This window comes from Oncorhynchus nerka, linkage group LG15 (genome assembly GCF_034236695.1).
Source record: "Oncorhynchus nerka isolate Pitt River linkage group LG15, Oner_Uvic_2.0, whole genome shotgun sequence".
Classification (NCBI taxonomy): domain Eukaryota; kingdom Metazoa; phylum Chordata; class Actinopteri; order Salmoniformes; family Salmonidae; genus Oncorhynchus; species Oncorhynchus nerka.
Window position 1 is genome coordinate 36839671 of NC_088410.1, and position 22353 is coordinate 36862023.

At 44.6% G+C, this 22353-nt stretch overlaps 1 protein-coding gene across 4 annotated transcripts in view; it reads right to left on the reverse strand.

Moving 5' to 3' along the window:
* Positions 1-1655: 1655 nt before the first annotated feature.
* Positions 1656-22353, reverse strand: part of LOC115142603 (E3 ubiquitin-protein ligase SMURF2-like) — an 83535-nt gene continuing 62837 nt past the window's right edge. For 2 of the 4 annotated variants that reach the window (XM_029682184.2, XM_029682182.2), the window contains exons 12-20: positions 15825-16038; positions 12654-12757; positions 12273-12387; positions 11726-11904; positions 9918-10055; positions 7999-8119; positions 7550-7751; positions 4679-4754; positions 1656-4220 (exon numbers count right to left, since the gene is read on the reverse strand). In XM_029682184.2, coding sequence (XP_029538044.1) covers positions 4121-4220; positions 4679-4754; positions 7550-7751; positions 7999-8119; positions 9918-10055; positions 11726-11904; positions 12273-12387; positions 12654-12757; positions 15825-16038 — 1249 coding nt within the window. In that variant the 3' untranslated portion in view covers positions 1656-4120. Of the gene's footprint in view, positions 4221-4678; positions 4755-7549; positions 7752-7998; positions 8120-9917; positions 10056-11725; positions 11905-12272; positions 12388-12653; positions 12758-15824; positions 16042-22353 lie in introns of all 4 variants that reach the window. The other 2 variants (XM_029682181.2, XM_029682183.2) reach the window with 1 other exon arrangement.

The following is a 22353-nucleotide window of genomic DNA, read 5'->3' on the forward strand; positions in this document are numbered from 1 at the left end:
TTTTAGGTTAACTTGTTAGGCTTTTTTAACACCAGAGAGCGCTGAAAGTTCCCTTTGCCAGTAAACTACCATACTAATAAACAAATCAGACCTGTTAAAAAGGCCAAGTAGCCGATTCCTATGCACTTCTCAGTAGTTGGGATTCAGATGTACCTTATGGAGGGTTTTGGGGCGTGCTTCCATTGCACACACTGAATACATTTGAATTAAACCCCAGAAAACACACCCATGGGTTGGCCTACCAATTTGATCAGGGAGTTTTTGTTCAATTTGATTTTCTAATTTCTCTAAAACAATCCCTTTAAGGTGTATCAGCGCAAGCCTTGAATGGAGAATTGTTCAGAATATAGAAAGATGGCCATGAAAACCTATGCGTCTTTGTTCAGTACCCATTATTTATTTCATGGAAAAATAGCCTTAGGGCACAAAAGGTGGTTTGATTCATTCTGAATGTTGGAAGTCTAATGCCTAAATAATACATATACCCTAATTGCCTGCACTGATCATGAAACTGTGTGATGGCAAGTGCAAAGTAACAGTTTGAGCTCCATAATGATTAATAAGCCTAGAGGTCCCGATTGATTTTTACTACAATTTGCATTTGTTAAATCAAATGGAATGATACGAACACTAAACTGGCTGTTAAATATATTGCCCTACCGATTGTGGCTTTGAATATTTAACATATGCTATAGCCTACAAAATAAATTGAAGGTAACAGGAAAAGTCGGGCCATATGATTAAAACATTCTAGGGAGCACAAAGGTTACATTTGACGCAACTTTCCTTGCATTTCATACTTTGCTGTAGGAAAGGGGCATAAATAGCCCTGCCTGTCATGTCAGTTTCCTGCCATGACTAGATTCACATTAATCGCCAAGTAAAATAGATCTATAACTGTCATTTATCCTATATTTACAATCCCCTTATCCAAACGGATTACTCATTGACCTAGCTTGTATCCATAGGTCTTATCAGTTGATTTAATTATGACATGAGGATTGTCATATCAGCAAAATAAGGTTTTTCCACTTGAAACCGGCAGGTTCTCTTGACCTTATTCATGGTTGTGTATAAACGTGCTGGAATTAAGTCAAGGTCAGAATATGGAGTGTCTGTAGACATAAGCAGCCACACCTCCATTTAAAAAGAATTGCCTACCTTGCTGTCACTGGCATTTCCCCCATGCTTAAGTTTATTTTACCCACGCTAAACTCAAGTCTAAATTTCCCCTATATGAACAGATATGTCGGTGTGAGAACATCACTCGTTCCAGGGACCACTCTGGTAGCTGATCGGTCCCTGGTACAGTGCACCGGTCTGAACTGACAGGGCCCAGTTTCCCAAGAGCATGTGAAGGCTAAGTTCATGATGCTTTTGGGAAATGAGCCCTGGTGAAAGCCATCTTAAAGACCTTCCACTCCATTGTTTTCACCTGTCAAGTATTTTCAAATCATGGGAGATGAGAATGATTTTGAAATTGAGAGCCTACATGGTAAATAACTGACCCTCAAATTGTGTGCAACTTGTCTTACCAATTCCCATTTTATGAGACCTAGGAAAGAAAAAAAATATACTTCATTCTATGAAACATTATGCTGTGAGTTTCAAACAGCATAGAGTTTATTGCTTGTTTTCTGCAAGGATACAAGAGGTTTATAATTTCCGCTTTTATTTTTCTTATTTACAGTGTCAGTTGAAGCTCACAGAGCAGCTGATGTGAAAAACTATGAACACACTAATAAATACAACAGACTGAAAAATGAGAAATAAAAACATTAACATTTCAGACAAAAGTTTAGCAAATTTAATCAGAAGAAAACTAATTTACACACACAATACTTCCATACACATAGAATAAAGGAAAGTGGGTTTTACACCATGTGAGAAATTGCACCGGTCAGCGACAGAGTCGCAGGACTCGGCTGGCAAAGCATGCTACGAGAAGCAACCGTCCATATGGTCTGATCTATTATCCAGAAACAACTCCACCTCATAAGACTGAGTGAAAGTCAATTATGGTTAGACGTAGATAGCAGAAAACAGTACTGTATGTGTGCATATGACATATGAGCTTTATGTGTGCATATCTATACGCGTATATATCTACATAAAAAGTCAATCAGTCCATTAACTATTTAGTAAATAGATGGAAGTTGCTGATTATAACGAAAATCACAAGTTTTCGTGTGCAAAAATGTCTGGTTGTTTTATGCATTTTATTCATTTTCTGTAAAATTAAAAAAAGGTTGCTTGTGATCCACCACATTAACAATATCTTATACTGTACAAAAGCACAATTTCAGGATACTTGATAATTGTCTATCTGAAAAGAATCTGCTTTACCTTTGAACACACTGGACTGGGTCTATTTTATTTTGCATGTACGCAGGGTGAATACAGTCCATGGTCATAGTCCACGTCCATTGCTATTAAACAGGCAGCATAAAATCAAAAAAACATTCAACAGAATTTTTTTGCATGTCAACACACATTTTGCTCAGAAGGGACAAAATAATAGAAAATAAATATTGTTTAAAAAAAGTCCATTCATGCAAGGGTTGTGGTAGAGGCTCTATTAGGGTCATGTCTAGATGGTATACAGCATGTCAAACGGTGATTCAGCAAACCTTAACCTAATTCTCATAACCTGCTACTTTAATTCTCCTAAACCTACGAAACGTCCATTTTGACAAAAGCTGTACCCCTTTTAGACAAAGACCTCTAGTAGGGAGAGCGCTCTAGTCCCAACCTCACTCTTAGTGGCCAAAAGGTTATGCACTCAGCTCTCATTCAAGGAGAGGGTCACGGGTTTGACCTGACAACGGCTTCCATAACCAGAAGATACTCTCCCCCTTTCACAGGTCAGCCTCACAAAGAGAGATGACTTCACCTGAGAATACAGAGGTCTGTGATAACACCAACATGCTAGCAAGTAAATTAATAGAAAGAGGAACAAGCCATATACAAAATAGGTATGTATTTGTACACATATATACTAAAAATTACAGGTTGATATACTTTTTTTGTATCTGTATATTTCCGTTGAATGCTGTATGGTTGGAATAAAATGTGGAATATTCATTTTAACTTAATATGAAGAAAGCATGTCCTTTGTCGCCCTTCAGTTTGTAAAGTGCTCTAGAGTGGCAACGGGGGGAAAAAAACATCCTGCCATCTTAGGTTGGATGTCACTTTGAAAACACCGACATCTTCCATGAATTGCTTTCAACTAGCCTGGTCCCTGGGAAAGAGTTCCCACTCACTAGACAACGACGCACTTTGAGGGTTTGATAAGGAATTTCAATGTTGTGATTTATTAGGTACAGTGTGCTATAGTGGTGTTTAGCGTTAAGTTCAACTCACCAAAGCGCAACAGGTCTACTCTGTGTAGCTGGACGGGGTTAGGTGTTCAGGTTAGCATGTCCATTAGCTTTTGATGTCAAGAGGTGGCAGGAAGTTAGCTGTGTGAGATGGTATTGGTCATCAGTAAGACCTAGTTTCTCCTGGTTAGCTCATGGTCAGGAACCCCCCCCCCCGGCCCTAGTCATCTACTCAGCGTGGACCTTCATATTTCTCTCTCCCAGACCAAAGCCAACAATAACTTCTTTAAAATACTCTCGTTGCAGTCTGGACCTTGGTATTCGATCGCACCAGACGACCCACAACAAAAGAAATGTGCTTTCACGGAACGCACATACTAGGGACCAGTTTTCTTCGGTTAGGAAAAACTCCTGGTCCAACACAAAATGGGTTGTTCTGTGGATTTCACCGTTATGACATACAAACTATTACAAAAAGAAAACAAAAAAACTCTGCTAAAAGCTGGCATTCTCGCAGGGTTTCAAGGTAAGTAATCGTCACTCGTCTGTAGCAGCTGAAAAAGGAAGTGATATTTCTAAAAAAGAATGCGGTGAGAGGAGTGTTCCCGTGTGGTCTGCCTCTCAGTCGGTCTCCATATTGTCCTGGGGGACTGGGCAGAAAGGGGTGTGGTCACAATCCTCATGGGCGTGCCTGAATGTTGCAGGGTTCCCGTGGTGACAGCAGAGTCTATAGTCTTGCTGAGCTGACCTTACAAAATACACACACGCTGACACACACTTCCCCACTGATGTGTCACTCATTCCACCGCAAAGCCACACGTCTCCTCGATGGCTGTCAGCAGCTTGTCGTACAGCTTGTCATATTGCTCGTAGGCGGGAACGTCAATCCGGTTAAAGCTGGACAGAGGGAAAGGGGGACAGAGGGGGAGAGAAAGTTTGGAAGAGAGAGGAGTACATGTTTTGCTTTAGTGGACAGTTTTGAAGCACCTTTATAACCTTCCCTATCGATGACTTCCCTATCGATGAATGAATGACATGTCACCAGTTAGTGAGCCATCCCTCACAGGATGAATTGACGCCAACAAACATTACAATAATTCACTGTGATAATTCTATCTTTAAACTGTTCTCCATACAAAACATTGGATTTGGACATGCATTTAAAACAGGTAATATCATATGAGTTGGGGGATTGGTAACCCTTTTCACAGCACGTCTTCGCCTCATTGACAGCTCATTGTAATTAAGAATATGTTGTTTATTGACTAACCTGTATAAAAAGGTTAAATGTGTGGAGAAGCAGTCTTGTAGCAGTGTGTATCGAAGTGGAGCAGTGGTACTTTAACTGTACTCACCAGGTGTGGGCTTTGGGTAGATTGTTGGTGTTGGCATCGATCTGGTGGATGGTGAACAGCCTGGGCCCCGCGGCACCTGGAGGGTCACACACACACACACACACACACACAGAGAGAGAGAAAAAGAGTCAGCATAAATTCTCAGGCTGTCCATCATTATATTTCTCTACACACAGACGGACAGTTGACCTGTTGAACTCAGTGTTTAGAACGTGAACAAACATGGCTGCTGTTTTAACGCAACACTGGGTGTATATTTTATATACTGTATATTTTCGTTCAGAAAGCCAGCTGGGTTGGCCTCAGACACAGGCAGGCGCACACACACACAGACAGACACGCACGGCTTGAACAGAAAGATCAACTCTCCAACACGCACACTCAGAAACACACACAGCTGCACTGAGGTCTTCTGTTCCCCCAGGGCTTCCTGTCTGTCTGGATTTAACTAAACCCACTGGTCGACCACGACACTGTCATGAAGAAGGGGTCACCTCAGGCAGTCTGAGAGACTCAGTGTTTTCCACTAGCATCGCCTGTCGGCTATATAACCAGTTAAACTCACTTTCAGCCCGGTACTTTTTCCCACTTAAATTAATTAAGCTACTTATTTTTGTTGTTGTTTACAATTCGCAAGACAGAAAATGTATAAAAAATATATTCTAGCAATCTATTGATAGGACAAGTGCCTGTCAGTCACAAAGTGAGCAATGACAAGAAAGCCTGCTCGTTTGATAATCTGCTGTCTGTTCCGCCTCCCGGTACCTGGGTGTCTGTGTTGTGTACACTGTGGTTGCAGTCACATTTCTTTACACAAAGGGCCTGATGCTCTCATCGTCTAGGAGTCAATTTGCACGTCCCATATAAATGTGGTAACGATGAGTCGAAACCCACTTAGCCTATTGTTTCTGGGCACATTCATTTATTTTCTTTCGTGTGTTTCATCTGCAGCCACCAAGTGCTAGAGCACAGGCTTACTGAGCCGTTCATTTGGCTCCCTAACTTGCATAGCGGTAGCCTTTATGGCGATAATCTGCAGATAAATTATGAAAACAATCGATGAAGATGGTGAATCCTATTCACTGCAGGTACAATTGGTAGGGTAGTGGAGCGATAGCCTCACTCTGCTCCAAAATATAATAAAAGAAAAGAGATTGAATTGTTTTAAAAGCTAATGACACTTCCAGTGACTTCAGAAAGAATTCACACCCCTTGACTTTTGACACATTTTGTTGTGTTACAGCCTGAACTTTGTGTAACTGGCCTACACACAAAACCCCATAATGTCAGAGGATTTAAAAAATTAATTAATAAAATATTAAAGCCGAAATATCTTGATTCAATAAGTATTCAGCCCCTTTGTTATGGCAAGCCTAAATAAGTTCAGGTGTAAAAATGTCCTTAAGTCATACATAATATGTTGCATGGATGATGTTTGAATGACTACCTCATCTCTGTACCCCACACATACAGTGGGGAGAACAAATATTTGATACACTGCCGATTTTGCAGGTTTTCCTACTTACAAAGCATGTAGAGGTCTGTAATTTTTTTATCATAGGTACACTTCAACTGTGAGAGACGTAATCTAAAACCAAAATCCAGAAAATCACATTGTATGATTTTTAAGAAATTAATTAGCATTTTATTGCATGACATAAGTATTTGATCACCTACCAACCAGTAAGAATTCCGGCTCTCACAGACCTGTTAGTTTTTCTTTAAGAAGCCCTCCTGTTCTCCACTCATTACCTGTATTAACTGCACCTGTTTGAACTCGTTATCTGTATAAAAGACACCTGTCCACACACTCAATCAAACAGACTCCAACATCTCCACAATGGCCCAGTCATTACAAAGATACAGGCGTTCTTCCTAACTCAGTTGCCGAGGAGGAAGGAAACCGCTCAGGGATTTCACCATGAGGCCAATGGTGACTTTAAAACAGTTAGAGTTTAATGCTGGATTAGGAGAAAACTGAGGATGTATGAACAACATTGCAGATACTCCACAATATTAACCTAATTGACAGAGTGAAAAGGAAGAAGCCTGTACAGAATAAAAAATATTCCAAAACATGCATCCTGTTTTCAATAAGGCACTAAAAGTAAAACTGCAAAAAATGTGGCAAAGAAATTAACTTTATGTCCTGATTACATAGCGTTATGTTTGGGGCAAATCCAACATCTCTGAATACCACTTCACATTTTCAAGAATGGTGGTGGCTGCATCATGTTATGGGTATACTTGTAATCAGCAAGGACTAGGGAGTCTTGCCGATGCACAGGCAAGATGCTAGAGGAAAACCTGGTTTAGTTTGCTTTCTACCAGATACCGGGAGATGAACTCACCTTTCAGCAGGACAATAACCTAAAACAAGGCCAAATCTACACTGGAGTGGCTTACCAAGAAGACATTGAATGTTCCTGAGTGGCCTAGAAACAGTTCTTACTTAAATCGGCTTTAAAATCTAATGGCAAGACCTGAAAATGACTGTCTAGCAATGATCAACAACCAACTTCACAGAGCTTGAAGGATTTAAAAAATAATAATGTAAAAAGTATTGTAAAACTCTTAGAGACATACCCAGAAAGACAGCTATAATTGCTGCCAAAGATGCCTCCAAAAAGTATTGACTCAGGGGTGTGAAAATTAGCTATTTCCTTTTCCATAACTTAGCAAACATTTCTAAAAACATCTTTTCACTTTGTCATTATGGGGCATTGTGTGTAGATGGGTGAGAAAAAAAAGTAATTTAATCAATGTTGAATTCAGGCTGTAGCAACAAAATGCAGAATAAGTCAAGGGGTATGAACACTTTCTGAAGGCACTGTAAACACACCACCATTTCTCCACCCCCCATCTCTTTACCTTGTAAAGCCTTGAATCCCTGCAGTGGGACTCTAGATGACCCGGTAACAAACTGCAGCAGTCTGGCCCTCCTCTCCTCGTCGTAGGACTCCACAGCCTTCCAGAACCACTTGACCACGTTGCTGTCCGTGGTGCAGTGCTTCAGGCGCGTGTTGCTCTTCCAGTCTGCTATATCGATCTTCCCCAGGCCACACACTATCAACTGGGGTAGGGAGGAGAGGGAAGAAAATAGTTGATTCGATGGTTTGAAGGGGTGTATATTCATGGGAAATAGTATGGTAGCTGTCACCTTTCATTTAATTTAAAAAGTAGATCCCAAGGTCTCAGATTCATCTTGGGAACCCCCCCCATACCAACACAAATATGTATGCTCTTGAGAAATGATGTCAGGTTTCCAGTAAGTGAATAATTTCTTTCCCAAACCATGTTATATGCAACTGTCTACATACCTCTAGTTCCTTCTCGTCAAAGGACTTGAGCAGGTGCTGGGGGATGACCTCGTTGAAGCCCTTCTGCAGGGCCAGGAACTGAGCCTCGATGCCGTGGAGGAACCTCCAGTTCACATACAGCCTATAGAGAGAGAGAAGGTAAGACTTAAGTCAGTATAAGTCCATACAACATTGCAACATGTGAAACCCCCACAGCAGTTCAACCAAAACCAGGGCTGGGGGATAAGTATTTTTGCTGTGCTGGTAATCTTGGGTAGACAGAACCAAATTCAGATTTGGCTCTGGGGGGAGGGTTGAGATTTGGCCTAGTACGAGAGGCGAAGTCCTTTTAAATCCTCAGCCATCTTTCCTGAAATTCGAAAGATGCCAGGTAACAACCATCTCCGCTTAATCGTGATTTGTCCAAATAATCAGTGACGCAAAAACCAGCACACCAGAGGAATTATTCCTCTTAACCCTCATATGCCATACGTCCCAGACAGATGTAACTTCCGTTACGGATGGGGGAAGAGACTCCTGTGCTGCTAACTGGCTGGTATGCAGTTGCTGTCTTGGTTGGACCAGGTCGCTCTTGAAAAATAGATTGTATCACAATGAGAACAACCTGGATAAATGAAGGTTCAATCAAATCAAATTTTTAAAAATGAACCCCGTTGGTTGTCAGAGGAACGACGTCACGCTATCACAAGATATGCTTCAGGTGTATACTTGAGACGTGTGTATCGTGTCGGACATGTGTGTGTGTATCGTGTCGGACCTGTGTGTGTGTGTGTATCGTGTCGGACCTGTGTGTGTGTGTATCGTGTCGGACCTGTGTGTGTGTGTATCGTGTCGGCCGTGTGTGTGTGTATCGTGTTGGACCTGTGTGTGTGTGTGTGTGTATCGTGTCGGACCTGTGTGTGTGTTTGTGTGTGTGTGTGCGTGTCGTGTCGGCCCTGTGTGTGTGTGTGTGTGCGTATCGTGTCGGCCCTGTGTGTGTATCGTGTCGGCCCTGTGTGTGTGTGTGCGTATCGGCCCTGTGTGTGCGTGTGTGTGTGTGCGTATCGGCCCTGTGTGTGCGTGTGTGTGTGCGTATCGGCTCTGTGTGTGCGTATCGTGTCGGCCATGTGTGTGCGTATTGTGTCGGACATGTGTGTGTGTGTGTGTGTATATCGTGTCGGCCGTGTGTGTATGTATCGTGTCGGCCCTGTGTGTGTGTGTGTATGTGCGTATCGTGTTGGCCCTGTGTGTGCGTATCGTGTCTGCCGCGTGTGTGTGCGTATCGTGTCTGCCGCGTGTGTGTGCGTATCGTGTCTGCCGCGTGTGTGTGCGTATCGTGTTGGCCCTGTGTGTGTGTATCGTGTCTGCCGCATGTGTGTGCGTATCGTGTCTGCCGCGTGTGTGTGCGTATCGTGTTGGCCCTGTGTGTGCGTATCGTGTCTGCCGCATGTGTGTGCGTATCGTGTTGGCCCTGTGTGTGTGTGTGCGTATCGTGTCGGCCGGGTGTGTGCATCGTGTCGGCCGGGTGTGTGCATCGTGTCGGTTGGGTGTGTGTATCGTGTCGGCTGGGTGTGTGTATCGTGTCGGTTGGGTGTGTGTATCGTGTCGGCTGGGTGTGTGTATCGTGTCGGTTGGGTGTGCGTATCGTGTCGGCCCTGTGTGTGTGTGTGTGTGTGCGTATCGTGTCGGCCGGGTGTGTGCATCGTGTCGGCCGGGTATGTGTATCGTGTCGGTTGGGTGTGTGTATCGTGTCGGTTGGGTGTGTGTATCGTGTCGGCCGGGTGTGTGTATCGTGTCGGCCGGGTGTGTGTATCGTGTCGGTTGGGTGTGTGTATCGTGTCGGTTGGGTGTGTGTATCGTGTCGGCCGGGTGTGTGTATCGTGTTGGCTGGGTGTGTATGCGCGTGTGTGGGACCCAGGCGACGGTCTCCTCCTCTATACCTGACATACTCCTTCTTGGTGTCCTCAGAGACAGAGACAGTCTTGCCGTTGGGCTTCAGTTCGTGCTGGATGATCTCTCCGTAGGCATTGTGCTCCACACAGAACGTATGGTCCAGCACCCCCGTGATGTCATTGTCCCTGGAGGGGGGAGAAGACGGAAATGTTAGTTAGTAGTCGGACGTTTTAGGCTGCCTTGTCAACAGAGGGCGCTAGTGTTGACGGGAGAGTAGTTGGTTCATGGGGGTTGTTGTTTTAGTGGCATTTCATGGATACAGAACAGCCAACATGTCAGCTCAAGGTTGGCGTTTGTATTTTGTATACAGCATCCACACGTGCAAAGGCCAACATTACACATGCTATCCTGTGTGTATTAATATGTGTGTCTGTGCTTGTACAGTATGTATGTCTCCGGGTGTTCAATTGTGTATAATTGTGTCTGTGTACAAGCGTCTGTATATGTATGCATCTGTGTGTGTATCAACACTGTATGTGTCCAGGGCTATACACTATATATACAAAAGTATAAGGACACCCCTTCAAATGAGTGGATTCAGCTATGTCAGCCACACCAGTTGCTGACAGGTGTATAAAATCGAGCAAACAGCCGTGCAATCTCCATAGACAGACATTGGCAGTCGAATGGCATTACTGAAGAGCTCAGTGACATTCAACGTGGCACCGTAATGGATGCCACCTTTCCAACAAGTCAGTTTGTCAAATTTCTGCCCTGCTAGAGCTGCCTGGGTCAACTTTAAGTGCTGTTATTGTGAAGTGGAAACGTCTAGGAGCAACAAGCTCACAGTGCGGGACCACAGAGTGCTGAAGCACACAGTGCGTAACAATCGTCTGTCACTACCGAGTTCCAAACTGCCTCTGGAAGCAACGTCAACGTCAGCACAAGAACTGTTCGTCGGGAGCTTCGTGAAACGGGTTTCCACGGCAGAGCAGCCACACACAAGCCTAAGATCACCATGCGCAATGCCAAGAGTCGGCTGGAGTTTTGTCCCTCACCACTTTTGGACTCTGGTGCAGCCTGTATTGGACCTATATGAATTCTGGCTAATTTTGAAGCACGTTGTGCCCTTGAAACTAACATGTAACCCTGTAAAGCTACTTGTTTATTATCAAAGCTAAAATGTTGATATGAATCCCAGTCATTGAAATGACAAAGTAATGTGTAGAATATCAGGTTTTTACATTGCGTAATAAAGGACTGTTTCTAACAGATGCATTACATCGAAAACTGTCCACTGTCTCTCTAAGAATGTCAGTGACGTTCTGAGTGACAACATGCAAATCAGTCATTCATTCATTGCTATGATCATTGATCCCCAGAAGAAGCTATCCCTTTCCCATTCTTTCTGTGCCCCCAAATGTTACTGGCAAAGTGAACAGGTTGTTCGCTAGCTAGCTAGCTAATGAGGTAACATGACCGAACAAGGTGTTAACGGCACACAAGTCGTTTTAGAACGGCCCACGGTTTATGAGCGGAAAACACGTCCCGTCACTGGAGATGCTTCCAGCTGCAGCACCAAATGAGCAATAGATGGAAAAACAGAGAGCTGGTAATGTGGGTCACAGCTTTTGAACAGTTTGCGCTAGAGACAATAACCGTTTTTTTTCTCCAGGGCACTCGGAAACAGTACAGTGAAGCCTAATCATTACAACAATGATCATCTGCCAGTGTTTTTTTTCTCCTTCAAGGCAAACTGGTGCTTCCAAAGTCGCACAGCAAAATATTTAGGAGCATATGCGACCAAAGTGGTCACGCGTTAGAGCCCCTGTACGTGTCGGTGTCTCCTACTCACAGGATCCAGACCAGGCTGTTGTGGAGGTCCGGGTCCACTGACTCCATGTCGTCCAGGGTGATGGGTTTCCCCAGCAGCTGTTTGTAGAAGGGCAGGGTGAAGCCCCCGTCTATGTAGTGGCCGTGGAACACAGCCATGCCCATGATACGGCCCACAAAGTGGAAGTAAGACAGGTGCTCCTGGAGGAAAGGAAAAGAGAGATGAGTTTTGAGGTTGGCCATCGATGCATATTTTTTGGTTATTGACATGTGCGAGTGTGGTCACTATTGGGTTGTCGAGAAAAGCGTGATATAAATGTAGCTTATCATCATTATTATACTGAAGCCTCCCCTTTGACTTTCTCATCCAATGGGCTTGAGGTGGTGGTGAGAGGACGCAAGGAATCAAGAAAACGTCATTGAGATTCTCCCCATGTCTACTTCTCCACCTTCAGTTTACAAGAACCTCCATCTCTTAGGAATTCTGTTTGTGGTTCGTTCCCCTTCCTCCTCTCTGTTATTATGTGTCTCTCTATGTATCTATTGATTCCTCTATTTCTCTCTCTCACCGGGTTGACGGCGCTGTCTGGGTTGATCTGCAGGGTGTAGATGTCGTCTCTGGAGTACTGGAACAGGCCGTAGTAGGGGTTCAACATCTCATGGGACAGCAGGTACAGCCACTCCCTATATGACAGACAGACATCTGGTTAGTCACGTGACACCGGCATAATAAAAACACAATTTTTGGGGGGTTGCATGTGGCCACATGCCCCCAAAAATATTCTGTTTGATGTATCAAGCTTTTTGAATGTGAATTTCCACAGTGGTTGTTTCTTTCTGGACTACTGTCCTATAAGGAAAATAAAACATTTTGAAAAGGCATCTTTTTGGTTGACCTCATGGTTTTATTAAACAGTGTTTAAGCCTGGAGGTGTGGATGACTGCAGTACCTGGCCACTCCTCCGTAGTCCAGGCCCTCCTCTCCTCTGAACTTGACCATCAGTCTCTTCCACAGGTCCTTGGGACGCATCTTCATCACCTGGCGGTACGACTCCTGCAACACAACAAAAGAGAGCATGGGTATGTTAACCGTGGGTGTATTCACTAGGAACCAAACGGGGAGGAACCTACCTGAGCCGGTCCAATAGAAACTCTTGTTTTTGTTGCAAAACATTGCTACACTTTGTATTAAGGAATACACCCCTAATCTTAAGATGTGCCAACCTGCAGGCCATTCAACTTGACCCTCAATCATACTGTTTCTGTTCTAAACAGAGCTTGTTGTTTTATGCAGCAATAAGAGCAACAGTGGATTACAACGTTCCGGATCCGAATTCCACCACTGATCATGTAAAGTCTGTTTTTTTAAAGTGGGGCAGAGAGTACAACAATATGGGGTCGGCAATTTACCATTGTCATAATACTCCCTCAGATTAGTCAATTCACCATCCAGAACTGTTTGACAGCGCTGCACACCTCTCCTCTTTCTCGGTCTCTCTCTCTTCTGGTAGACTAGGACCTAGTGGTGCCTGGGAGAAACCAGCAGCACCAACACCATGACATCTGTGCCTGGGCAAGAGAGTGTATGTGTGAGTGGGCTTCATGTGCACTAGCACCCTTTACATTACGTAAGGGCCTTTTCTCTCGCTCCCTATTTTCTCTATCAGAGTAACTCAGGAGGGCTGCCATCAAAAACAAACTCCTGCCACCACAGCACAGAGCTTGTGAGGAGTGTTGCAAATATGAACGCAGCAAAGCACGGGAAGCAGGCTCGAGGAGAAGCAGGAGAGTGAAGCAAGGGTTATTAGTTATGAAATTACAGTGCACTGGTCAGCGGCGAACAATGCCATCAGTCCCTGTTGAAAACTAGAGTTAATCACAGGCAGGCGCACACACACACACGCGCTCGCTCTGCTTTCTTGCAGATCGTTTCCCTCCTTGCTGTCACGTATCGAGGATGAAGTCATCTTTTTTTCTTTGCTCAAATTGTACCGCCGAAAGATGTCGCCCCCCCCCCCCTTCTCTCCTCCTTCCCCCTACTTTTAGCTGCTGAAATCATCCTGAAAGAATGCCTTGCCGTGGAAGAACAGATGATTGGAGGAGGAGAAGGAAAGAGGAAACTGGTGTTTGAAGGGGCCTTTTTCACTTAGTTTTTTACGGCGAATCGTAACGAATTTGGGGGTATTACCGCTCAGTTCTCGTAGGCATTTTCTTGCAGACTGTAAATGGATGCAAAGCCACAATCGTACGGGTGTGCATATTTGTAAACTTGTAACAGAGTGTGTTAAAGTATGTTTATACAGTGGGGAGAACAAGTCTTTGATACACTGCCGATTTTGCAGGTTTTCCTACTTGTAGAGGTCTGTGAAGCATGTAGAGGTCTGTGAATCCAGAAAATCGCATTTTATTGCATGACATAAGTATTTGATCACCTACCAACCAGTAAGAATTCCGGCTCTCACAGACATGTTAGTTTTTCTTTAGGAAGCCCTCCTATTCTCCACTCATTACCTGTATTAACTGCACCTGTTTGAACTCGTTACCTGTATAAAAGACACCTGTCCACACACTCAATCAAACAGACTCCAACCTCTCCACAATGGCCAAGACCAGAGAGCTGTGTAAGGCTATCAGGGATAAAATTGTAGACCTGCACAAGGCTGGGATGGGCTACAGGACAATAGGCAAGCAGCTTGGTGAGAAGGCAACAATTATTAGAAAATGGAAGAAGTTCAAGATGAGGGTCAATCACCCTCGGTCTGGGGCTCCATGCAAGACCTCACCTCGTGGGGCATCAATGATCATGAGGAATGATCAGCCCAGAACTACATGGCAGGACCTGGTCAATGACCTGAAGAGAGCTGGGACCACAGTCTCAAAGAAAACCATTAGTAACACACTATGCCGTCATGGATTAAAATCCTGCAGCGCACGCAAGGTCCCCCTGCTCAAGCCAGCGCATGTCCAGGCCCGTCTGAAGTTTGCCATTGAGCATCTGGATGATCCAGAGGAGGAATGGGAGAAGGTCATGTGGTCTGATGAGACAAAAATAGAGCTTTTTGGTCTAAACTCCACTCGCCGTGTTTGGAGGAAGAAGAAGGATGAGTACAACCCCAAGCACACCATCCCAACCGTGAAGCATGGAGGTGGAAACATGAGGGGACAGGACGACTGCACCGTATTGAGGGGAGGATGGATGGGGCCATGTATCGCGAGAACTTGGACAACAACCTCCTTCCCTCAGTAAGAGCATTGAAGATGGGTTGTGGCTGGGTCTTCCAGCATGACAACGACCCGAAACACACAGCCAGGGCAACTAAGGAGTGGCTCCGTAAGAAGCATCTCAAGGTCCTGGAGTGGCCTAGCCAGTCTCCAGACCTGAACCCAATAGAAAATATTTGGAGGGAGCTGAAAGTCCGTATTGCCCAGAGACAGCCCCGAAACCTGAAGGAGAAGAGTCTGTATGGAGGAGTGGGCCAAAATTCCTGCTGCAGTGTGTGCAAACCTGGTCAAGAACTACAGGAAACATATGATCTCTGTAATTGCAAACAAAGGTTTCTGTACCAAATATTAAGTTCTGCTTTTCTGATGTATCAAATACTTATGTCATGCAATAAAATGCAAATTCATTACACAAAAGTCATACAATGTGATTTTCTGGATTTTTGTTTTAGATTCCGTCTCTCACAGTTGAAGTGTACCTATGATAAAAATGACAGACCTCTACATGCTTTGTAAGTAGGAAAACCTGCAAAATCGGCAGTGTATCAAATACTTGTTCTCCCCACTGTACATATTTTCAGTATAAAGCACTTGTTTGGGTTTTATGAGCATGCACAGTACTATTGCATGTGTCATTTTTACATGTATGCATTAGTGTGTGTACAAAACATTAAGAGCACCTGCTCTTTCCATGACAAAGTCTGCACCTCAATATTAGGAAGGTGTGTGCAGCCTACTTTAAAATGTACGCTTGATTTGTGGTGGATGAGTGAGTTACGCCTCTCAACGTAAAGCACTACCTATATACATGCAAATACAATCCATTACGATACAGTATAAATGAAGCCATCAATCACACACACTTGGACAGAGTTTTCACACAGGGTCCCTCAGTTTACCTCAAAGATCTCCTCACGGCAGACCTCGATGCGACAGTGTCCTGCCTGGGGCTGCTGATTGGACAGCTCCTGCCGGAGGATCTTGAGCTTCTGGACCAGGTCCCTCTTGTACTTGGGCACGGTGAGGCACTCGGCCTCCTCGGGGAGCTGGGCTGGGGACAATGCCGGGACCTGCGGTGGGGGCTGCTGCTCCTTCAACTGGTTCGACTGACGACTACTGGGGAGGGAGACCAGCAGAAATGCTCAATGTTAAACAGTACAAGATTGCAATATGAAATCAAACAAGACAATTGTAACACATGGAATGAAATGATTAACACCATCTTTCTCTCTCTTGAGTATTGTTTGTGGAGAATACGGGGTTAAAAGTACATATATCTCAGCTCGTTGTAGAGAGGGAGTTGTGGTCTGTCTGTGCCTTTTGCCCTCCGCCACCTCATTCTCTCCTTCCCTCTCATTTTAGGTGCTGGCAGACTAATTAAATAGGCAGCCTTCGCTTTGTAAGACACCTCTGTTTCCTCTTTAAAGCCTCATAGTGCCTTCAAAGTGAAACTGGCGCCATCGTCGGTGCCCTCTGCCACCCTGCCCCTGGCTAACCGCGGCTGGGGCCACCGCAGCCCTGGCTCTGTACCCACGTCAATCTATGCCCATATGGGATGGTTACATGCCTGGGTGGGCCTCGTAAAAACACAATTCACCCCCCCACCCCAAAAAGGGCCAGAGTTTCCAACAGGACAGTACTGTATAGAAGAGTCCCTAATAAAAGGATCTACTGTGCAGTAGCAGTACAGTTGCAGCCAAACAATGGTGGTTCACAGAGAGGAAGTTCTTTAAACCTGTGTCTGAGAGGGGAGGCCACAGGCAGAACAGAACATAGCCACCCAAACACCCACACACTCTCACACACACACCCTCATTCTTCAGGGGTGGAAAAAAGAAAAGGCGTGTTATATTTGGCGTTCTCCAAAGTAAAACAGGCCCAGTGTTCCGCCAGTCCGTATCCCTGTATAATCAAGTCAGCTGGTATTTATTTTATTGGCAGTGTCGAGGCCCTTCCATGTCAAAGTGAGGGTAAGGCTCGGCTCGCAGGGCTGAAAACCACTAGGAACACACACACACACTGAAAAGAGGTCCTTAAACAAAATAGAATGAGTTTCTCTTGGCTCGGGTTGGGAAGCCCTTGAACCATATAATAAAACATAATTTGAGCGTTTTCGTCGAGGGCGCGCAGGGTAATTAAAAATAAATTTTGGTACAGTTAGCAGTCTCGGGTTCCCGATTCGGAATGACCTCGGCATATTTCTATCTGTAAATATAGAAGTACAAGTGCGGCTCAGTCGAAAGTCACTCTGGCGCAGAGACACACAGGGGGAAAGAGTCGAGGGTTCCTTTCTGTGACGAGCCTCCATGAAATACGACTATCCAGGTAGAAAGACAAACTTTCAAATTCAATCTAGGAGTATTATTGTTATTCCAAGCTAGAAGAACAAGGCGAGGAGAGAGCGAGCGATGCCAGAACAGGATTCACTGGACTAAAGCGGTCACGATCATGAAGTTGGCACAGGTTTGGTATCGAGGTCCCAGCGAATCAAAAGCTCCTTTATTGAGCCGGGCGCTGGAAGTACTACCTAGGCAGAACCTCCCTCTCCCTGGCCCTTTACACTTCGCCTGAACAGTGGGGAGAAGGCCCGCCAAGGGTCGTCCGAGCGGCACTGCCGTGCTGACTACTACCCACAAAGGAGTGTGTGTTTGTGGCGCTGGAGCTCAACCCTCAATCACCAATCATCTCCCCTGGCTCCGGAAAGGAGGGGAGACATTCCCATTGGCAGTGGATGGGAAGGGATGGCCAAGTTCTCCCTAAGGGAAGACAAGGGAAGTATTGCACTATATAGGGAATAGGATGTCAGCCAATCACTACCCTAGCACCATAAAGGTAGCTTTCACAAGCCTGGGGCTGCCTCCCTTTCTCACACTCACACAGAGCCCCCATAGACACTGACAATAACACTCTGCTTACAGACAGGATGTTTATAGTATTTAGGCTACATAAAATATGCCTATAAGCCACAAAGACACAAACAAAACATGACAGACTAAAAATACATAAAGACCCATCCAAAGGCCTTGACAACATAACGCTCTGTTTACAGATATGACATTTACAGAATTTAAGTGACATAAAAAGGTGTCTATATGCCACACACTGTGATACAAACAAAACACAAAACTTCAAATATATAAAAGATCGCTTATATAAAGACTTCATTTCACCAGGTAAGTTCGACGCCCCATTGCACACCAAATATAAACGACTCGCTTGATAAATATAACGCAAACAGTGAGGTAATGCTGCAGAAATATAGAAGTTTAGTCAGGAACATACATGTGAGACAGACCGTGTGGCTGAGTGCAGACCACAGTAATGTGGATGTGAGAGACATGTCTAGCAGTCTTGGAACCAGCTACCAGCCAGTCAAATATAAACCGGTCGGTGCTGCGTTGACAGAACAGCAGGTAAATGCCACTCTACCCGATCATACAAATCGCGAAGGAGAGAGCGAGAGAGCGCGAAGGAGAGAGCGAGAGCGAAGGAGAGAGCGCAAGAGAGAGCGCAAGAGAGAGCGCAAGAGAGAGCGCAAGAGAGAGCGCAAGAGAGAGAGAGCAAGAGAGCGCAAGAGAGAGAGAGCAAGAGAGAGCAAGAGAGAGAGAGCAAGAGAGAGAGAGCAAGAGAGAGAGAGCAAGAGAGAGAGAGCAAGAGAGAGAGCAAGAGAGAGAGAGCAAGAGAGAGAGAGCAAGAGAGAGAGCGAGGCAGAGAGAAGGAGAGCGGGAGAGAGAAGAGAGGAGAAGAAGAGTGAGAAGAGAGGAACCTCATTGCAGAACAGTAGTCTGCACTTTGGCGCATATCTCACATTCCTCTCCTTCCACATCCTCCTTTGTCTTTCGCTCTCTCATTCTCTAAATCTCTCCCTTGCTCTGGTATACAACTATGCATTGAATTCCTTTTCCATCTTATTTTCAACCCTGTAAAGTGTGACAACTTTTTTCCTACCTTTGCCTTACATGGAATCAAATAACTCGAAACCTCAATCAAAAACCAAAGCACCATTAAGTATGGGCTCCGTACCATTCTGTTTATCTAAAGGTCACACAATGCAACACAGCATACTGTCACCACACTGTCTCTTACAGCGAGGTAACACTTATCGTGAGCTCATCATCAACAGCATGTCCTCTCTGACAAACTTAAATGGCCTGAGGAATCCCGGCAAAAAACATTTATCAAGCGTGGGCCATGGCGGTTGTTGGGTGAAATATTCTGAAATCCTGGGGCTGATCGAAGACAGATGTGATGCTGATGGCAGGCCAGGCCTGGCTGCAGCACCGCTAGGCTAGCTAGCTAATATGTTTTCCAGCAGCTTCGAGCAGAGCTTTCTGGGATGGGCCAGTAGGGGTGTTACTGGAGCCAGGGGAGCCCTCAATGTTTGGAGGGGGTGACACACGCACACACAATCATAAACACATAATTGTGCAAACACACACACTCAATTCATAAACAGGGTTCACACACACACACTTTGTCCACCCTCCCAGCCCCAGATAGCTCACTCTCCTCCCCAGACAGTGTGAACATCTCCATCAGACACATCAGCTGCATCATCTGGTCTCACTTTGCCTGTTTACTTGCCTGTCGTCAGTCAGTACGGACTGTTTATAGTTCCGGCTGAGAACCAGTCAGCAATCAAACAAGATGTCCGTGTTCTGCTAAGTGCCTTTAATACCCAATAAAACGTGATTGTGCGAGAGACAACAAAGCAATAAAATAAAGAAAATGTTGTCTTCATAGAAGTGTGCTGACTGAGGGGGTGGAAGAAATGTTGCCGAATTGTAGCCTTGTTTAAATGGAGTGTACACAAGTAGTCTGGGGGTTAAATTCCAGGGAGACACACAATTGGCTCTTGACTAACTGCCATCTGAGGAGAATAGTAACACACACACCTGTGCTCAGCACAAACACACTAACACACACACAGGTGCTTAAAACCATACTCGTATCTACTTACACAGCTATACAGACCGCTCTCTAACAGTCTTTTGTAAAAATACTAAACAGCACTAAAACACTAGAATACGATATAGTAGTGATGAGTGGTGTAACACACTTCTAGGTACAAGAAAGGCCTATACATAGCCAATTAAATAAGACACTATTGGATCCGACTGCTGCCACCAAATGTATATTATGCAAGTCAACAGTGTGTAAGTTTATTGCTTTGGTTTGCATTGCTTTACTTTTCCCTCATCTGTGAAGAAAAACCACATTCTAAGTGTTCAAAAGTAGCTTCTTTCAGAGTGCTGCAAATCTTGCCCTCAAAAGGGAATAAGACAGTGTTGTGCATCAGCGTAACAGCAGACCTATAAGCTTGCTGCCAGCTCTTAGCAAACTGTTGGGGAAAAAATTGTGTTTGACCAAATACAATGCTATTTCTCGCACTGCACTGACACAAATGACTGATGATTGGTTGAAAGAAATTGATAAGAAGATTGTGGGAGCTGTACTCTTAGATTTCAGTGCAGCCTTTGATATTATTGACCATAACCTGTTGTTGAGAAAACTTAACTGCTATGGCTTTTCAACCTCTGCCATATCGTGGATTCAGAGCCATCTATCTAATAGAACTCAAAGGGTTTTCTTTAATGGAAGCGTATCTCAAACATGTAAAGTGTGGTGTGCCGCAGGGCAGCTCTCTAGGCCCTCTACTCTTTTCTATTTTTACCAATGACCTACCACTGGCATTAAACAAAGCACGTGTGTCCATGTATTCTGATGATAAAACCATACACACTTCAGCAACCACAGCTAATGAAGTCACTGAAACCCTTAAACAATTGCAGTCCGTTTTGGAATGGGTGGCCAGTAATAAACTGGCCCTGAACATCTCTAAAAACTAAGAGCATTGTATTTGGTACAAATCATTCTTTAACTGCTAGACCTCAGCAGAATCTGGTAATGAATGGTGTGGCTGTTGAACAAGTTGAGACTAAATTACTTGGCGTTGCCTTAGATTGTAAACTGTCATGGTCAAAACATACAGATTCAATGGTTGCAAAGATGGGGAGAGGTCTAGCCGTAATAAAGAGATGCAGGCTCTAGTTTAGTCTAATCTTGATTATTGTCCAGTCGTGTGGTCTAGTGCTGCAAGGACAGACCTAGTTAAGCCGCAGCTGGCCCAGAACAGAGCGGCACGTTTTGCTCTTAATTGTAATCAGAGGGCTGATATAAATACTATGCATGCCAGTCTCTCTTGGCTAAGAGTTGAGGAGAGACGGACTGCATCACTTCTTTTTATAAGAAACGTTGTGTTGAAAATCCCAAATTGTTTACATAGTCAATTTACACACAGCTCTGACACACACACTTATCCCACCAGACATGCCACCAGGGGTCTTTACATAGTCCCCAAATCCAGAACATATTCAAGGAAACTTACAGTATTATATAGAGCCCTTATTGCATGGAACTTCCTTCCATCTCATATTGCTCAAATAAACAGCAAACCTGGTTTCAAAAAACAGATAAAGCAACCCCTCACGGCACAATGACTCTCCCATATTTGACCTAGATAGTTTGTGTGTATGCATTGATATGTAGGCTACATGTGCCTTTTTTTAAATGTATGTAGTTCTGTCCTTTAGCTGTTCTTGTCTAATGATGTTCTGTATTATGTCATTCTATATTATGTTTCATGTTTTGTGTTGGACCCCAGGAAGAGTAGCTGCTGCTTTTGCAACAGCTAATGGGGATCCTAATAAAATACCAAACACCCAACTCACAAAGCTAGCTCCACTACCGGGGGCCATTTTGACACATGGATACTATTTGTGCCGAATGACCAGATGTTGATTTCACAAACACGCGTCTCGTGCCAAACGCTGTTATTGCAAGGTTTCAACTGAGAATTCTTTTGAAAAAAAAAATGTTTTCTTACTAAAAGAAAAATGACACATTCTTTATGTAAGACAAGAAATTCAAGCTCCCTATATCATAGCTTAGATTTCCCTCATTCCCAACTGGGTTCACCAGCTCCCTCTGTGTCCACCTTACTGTGTGCAAAGCAGCGTGGGTAATAGCGTGGTAACTGGATGCCCGCACAACACACACACACCTGCTGGCTTACTGCAGAGTGAGGACTAGCCTAGCAGCATCTGATCCACATTACATTGCGTTTCCTCAGTAGTGGAATGGCTCCAGCCCTAACCCCAGATCCAGCCCAGAGGCCTTTCATGGCATACCTGAGGTTCAGCTGAGGCAGCGCGCTGACAGACTGTTTGCGCACAGACAGCCAGGAGTGTGTTTAGTGAACCTGAATGGCATCTGTGAAAATCAACCGTGGCGAAGCTACACACACAGACGGCCCACTGGTAGGGTCACACGTTGTTAGCATTTTTTTCAGTCTTGCTCTACTGTCGTGATGGCTGTGTGTGAATATAAGTATGGTGAAGGTTGCTGAGTTTGCACACACGTGTGTCT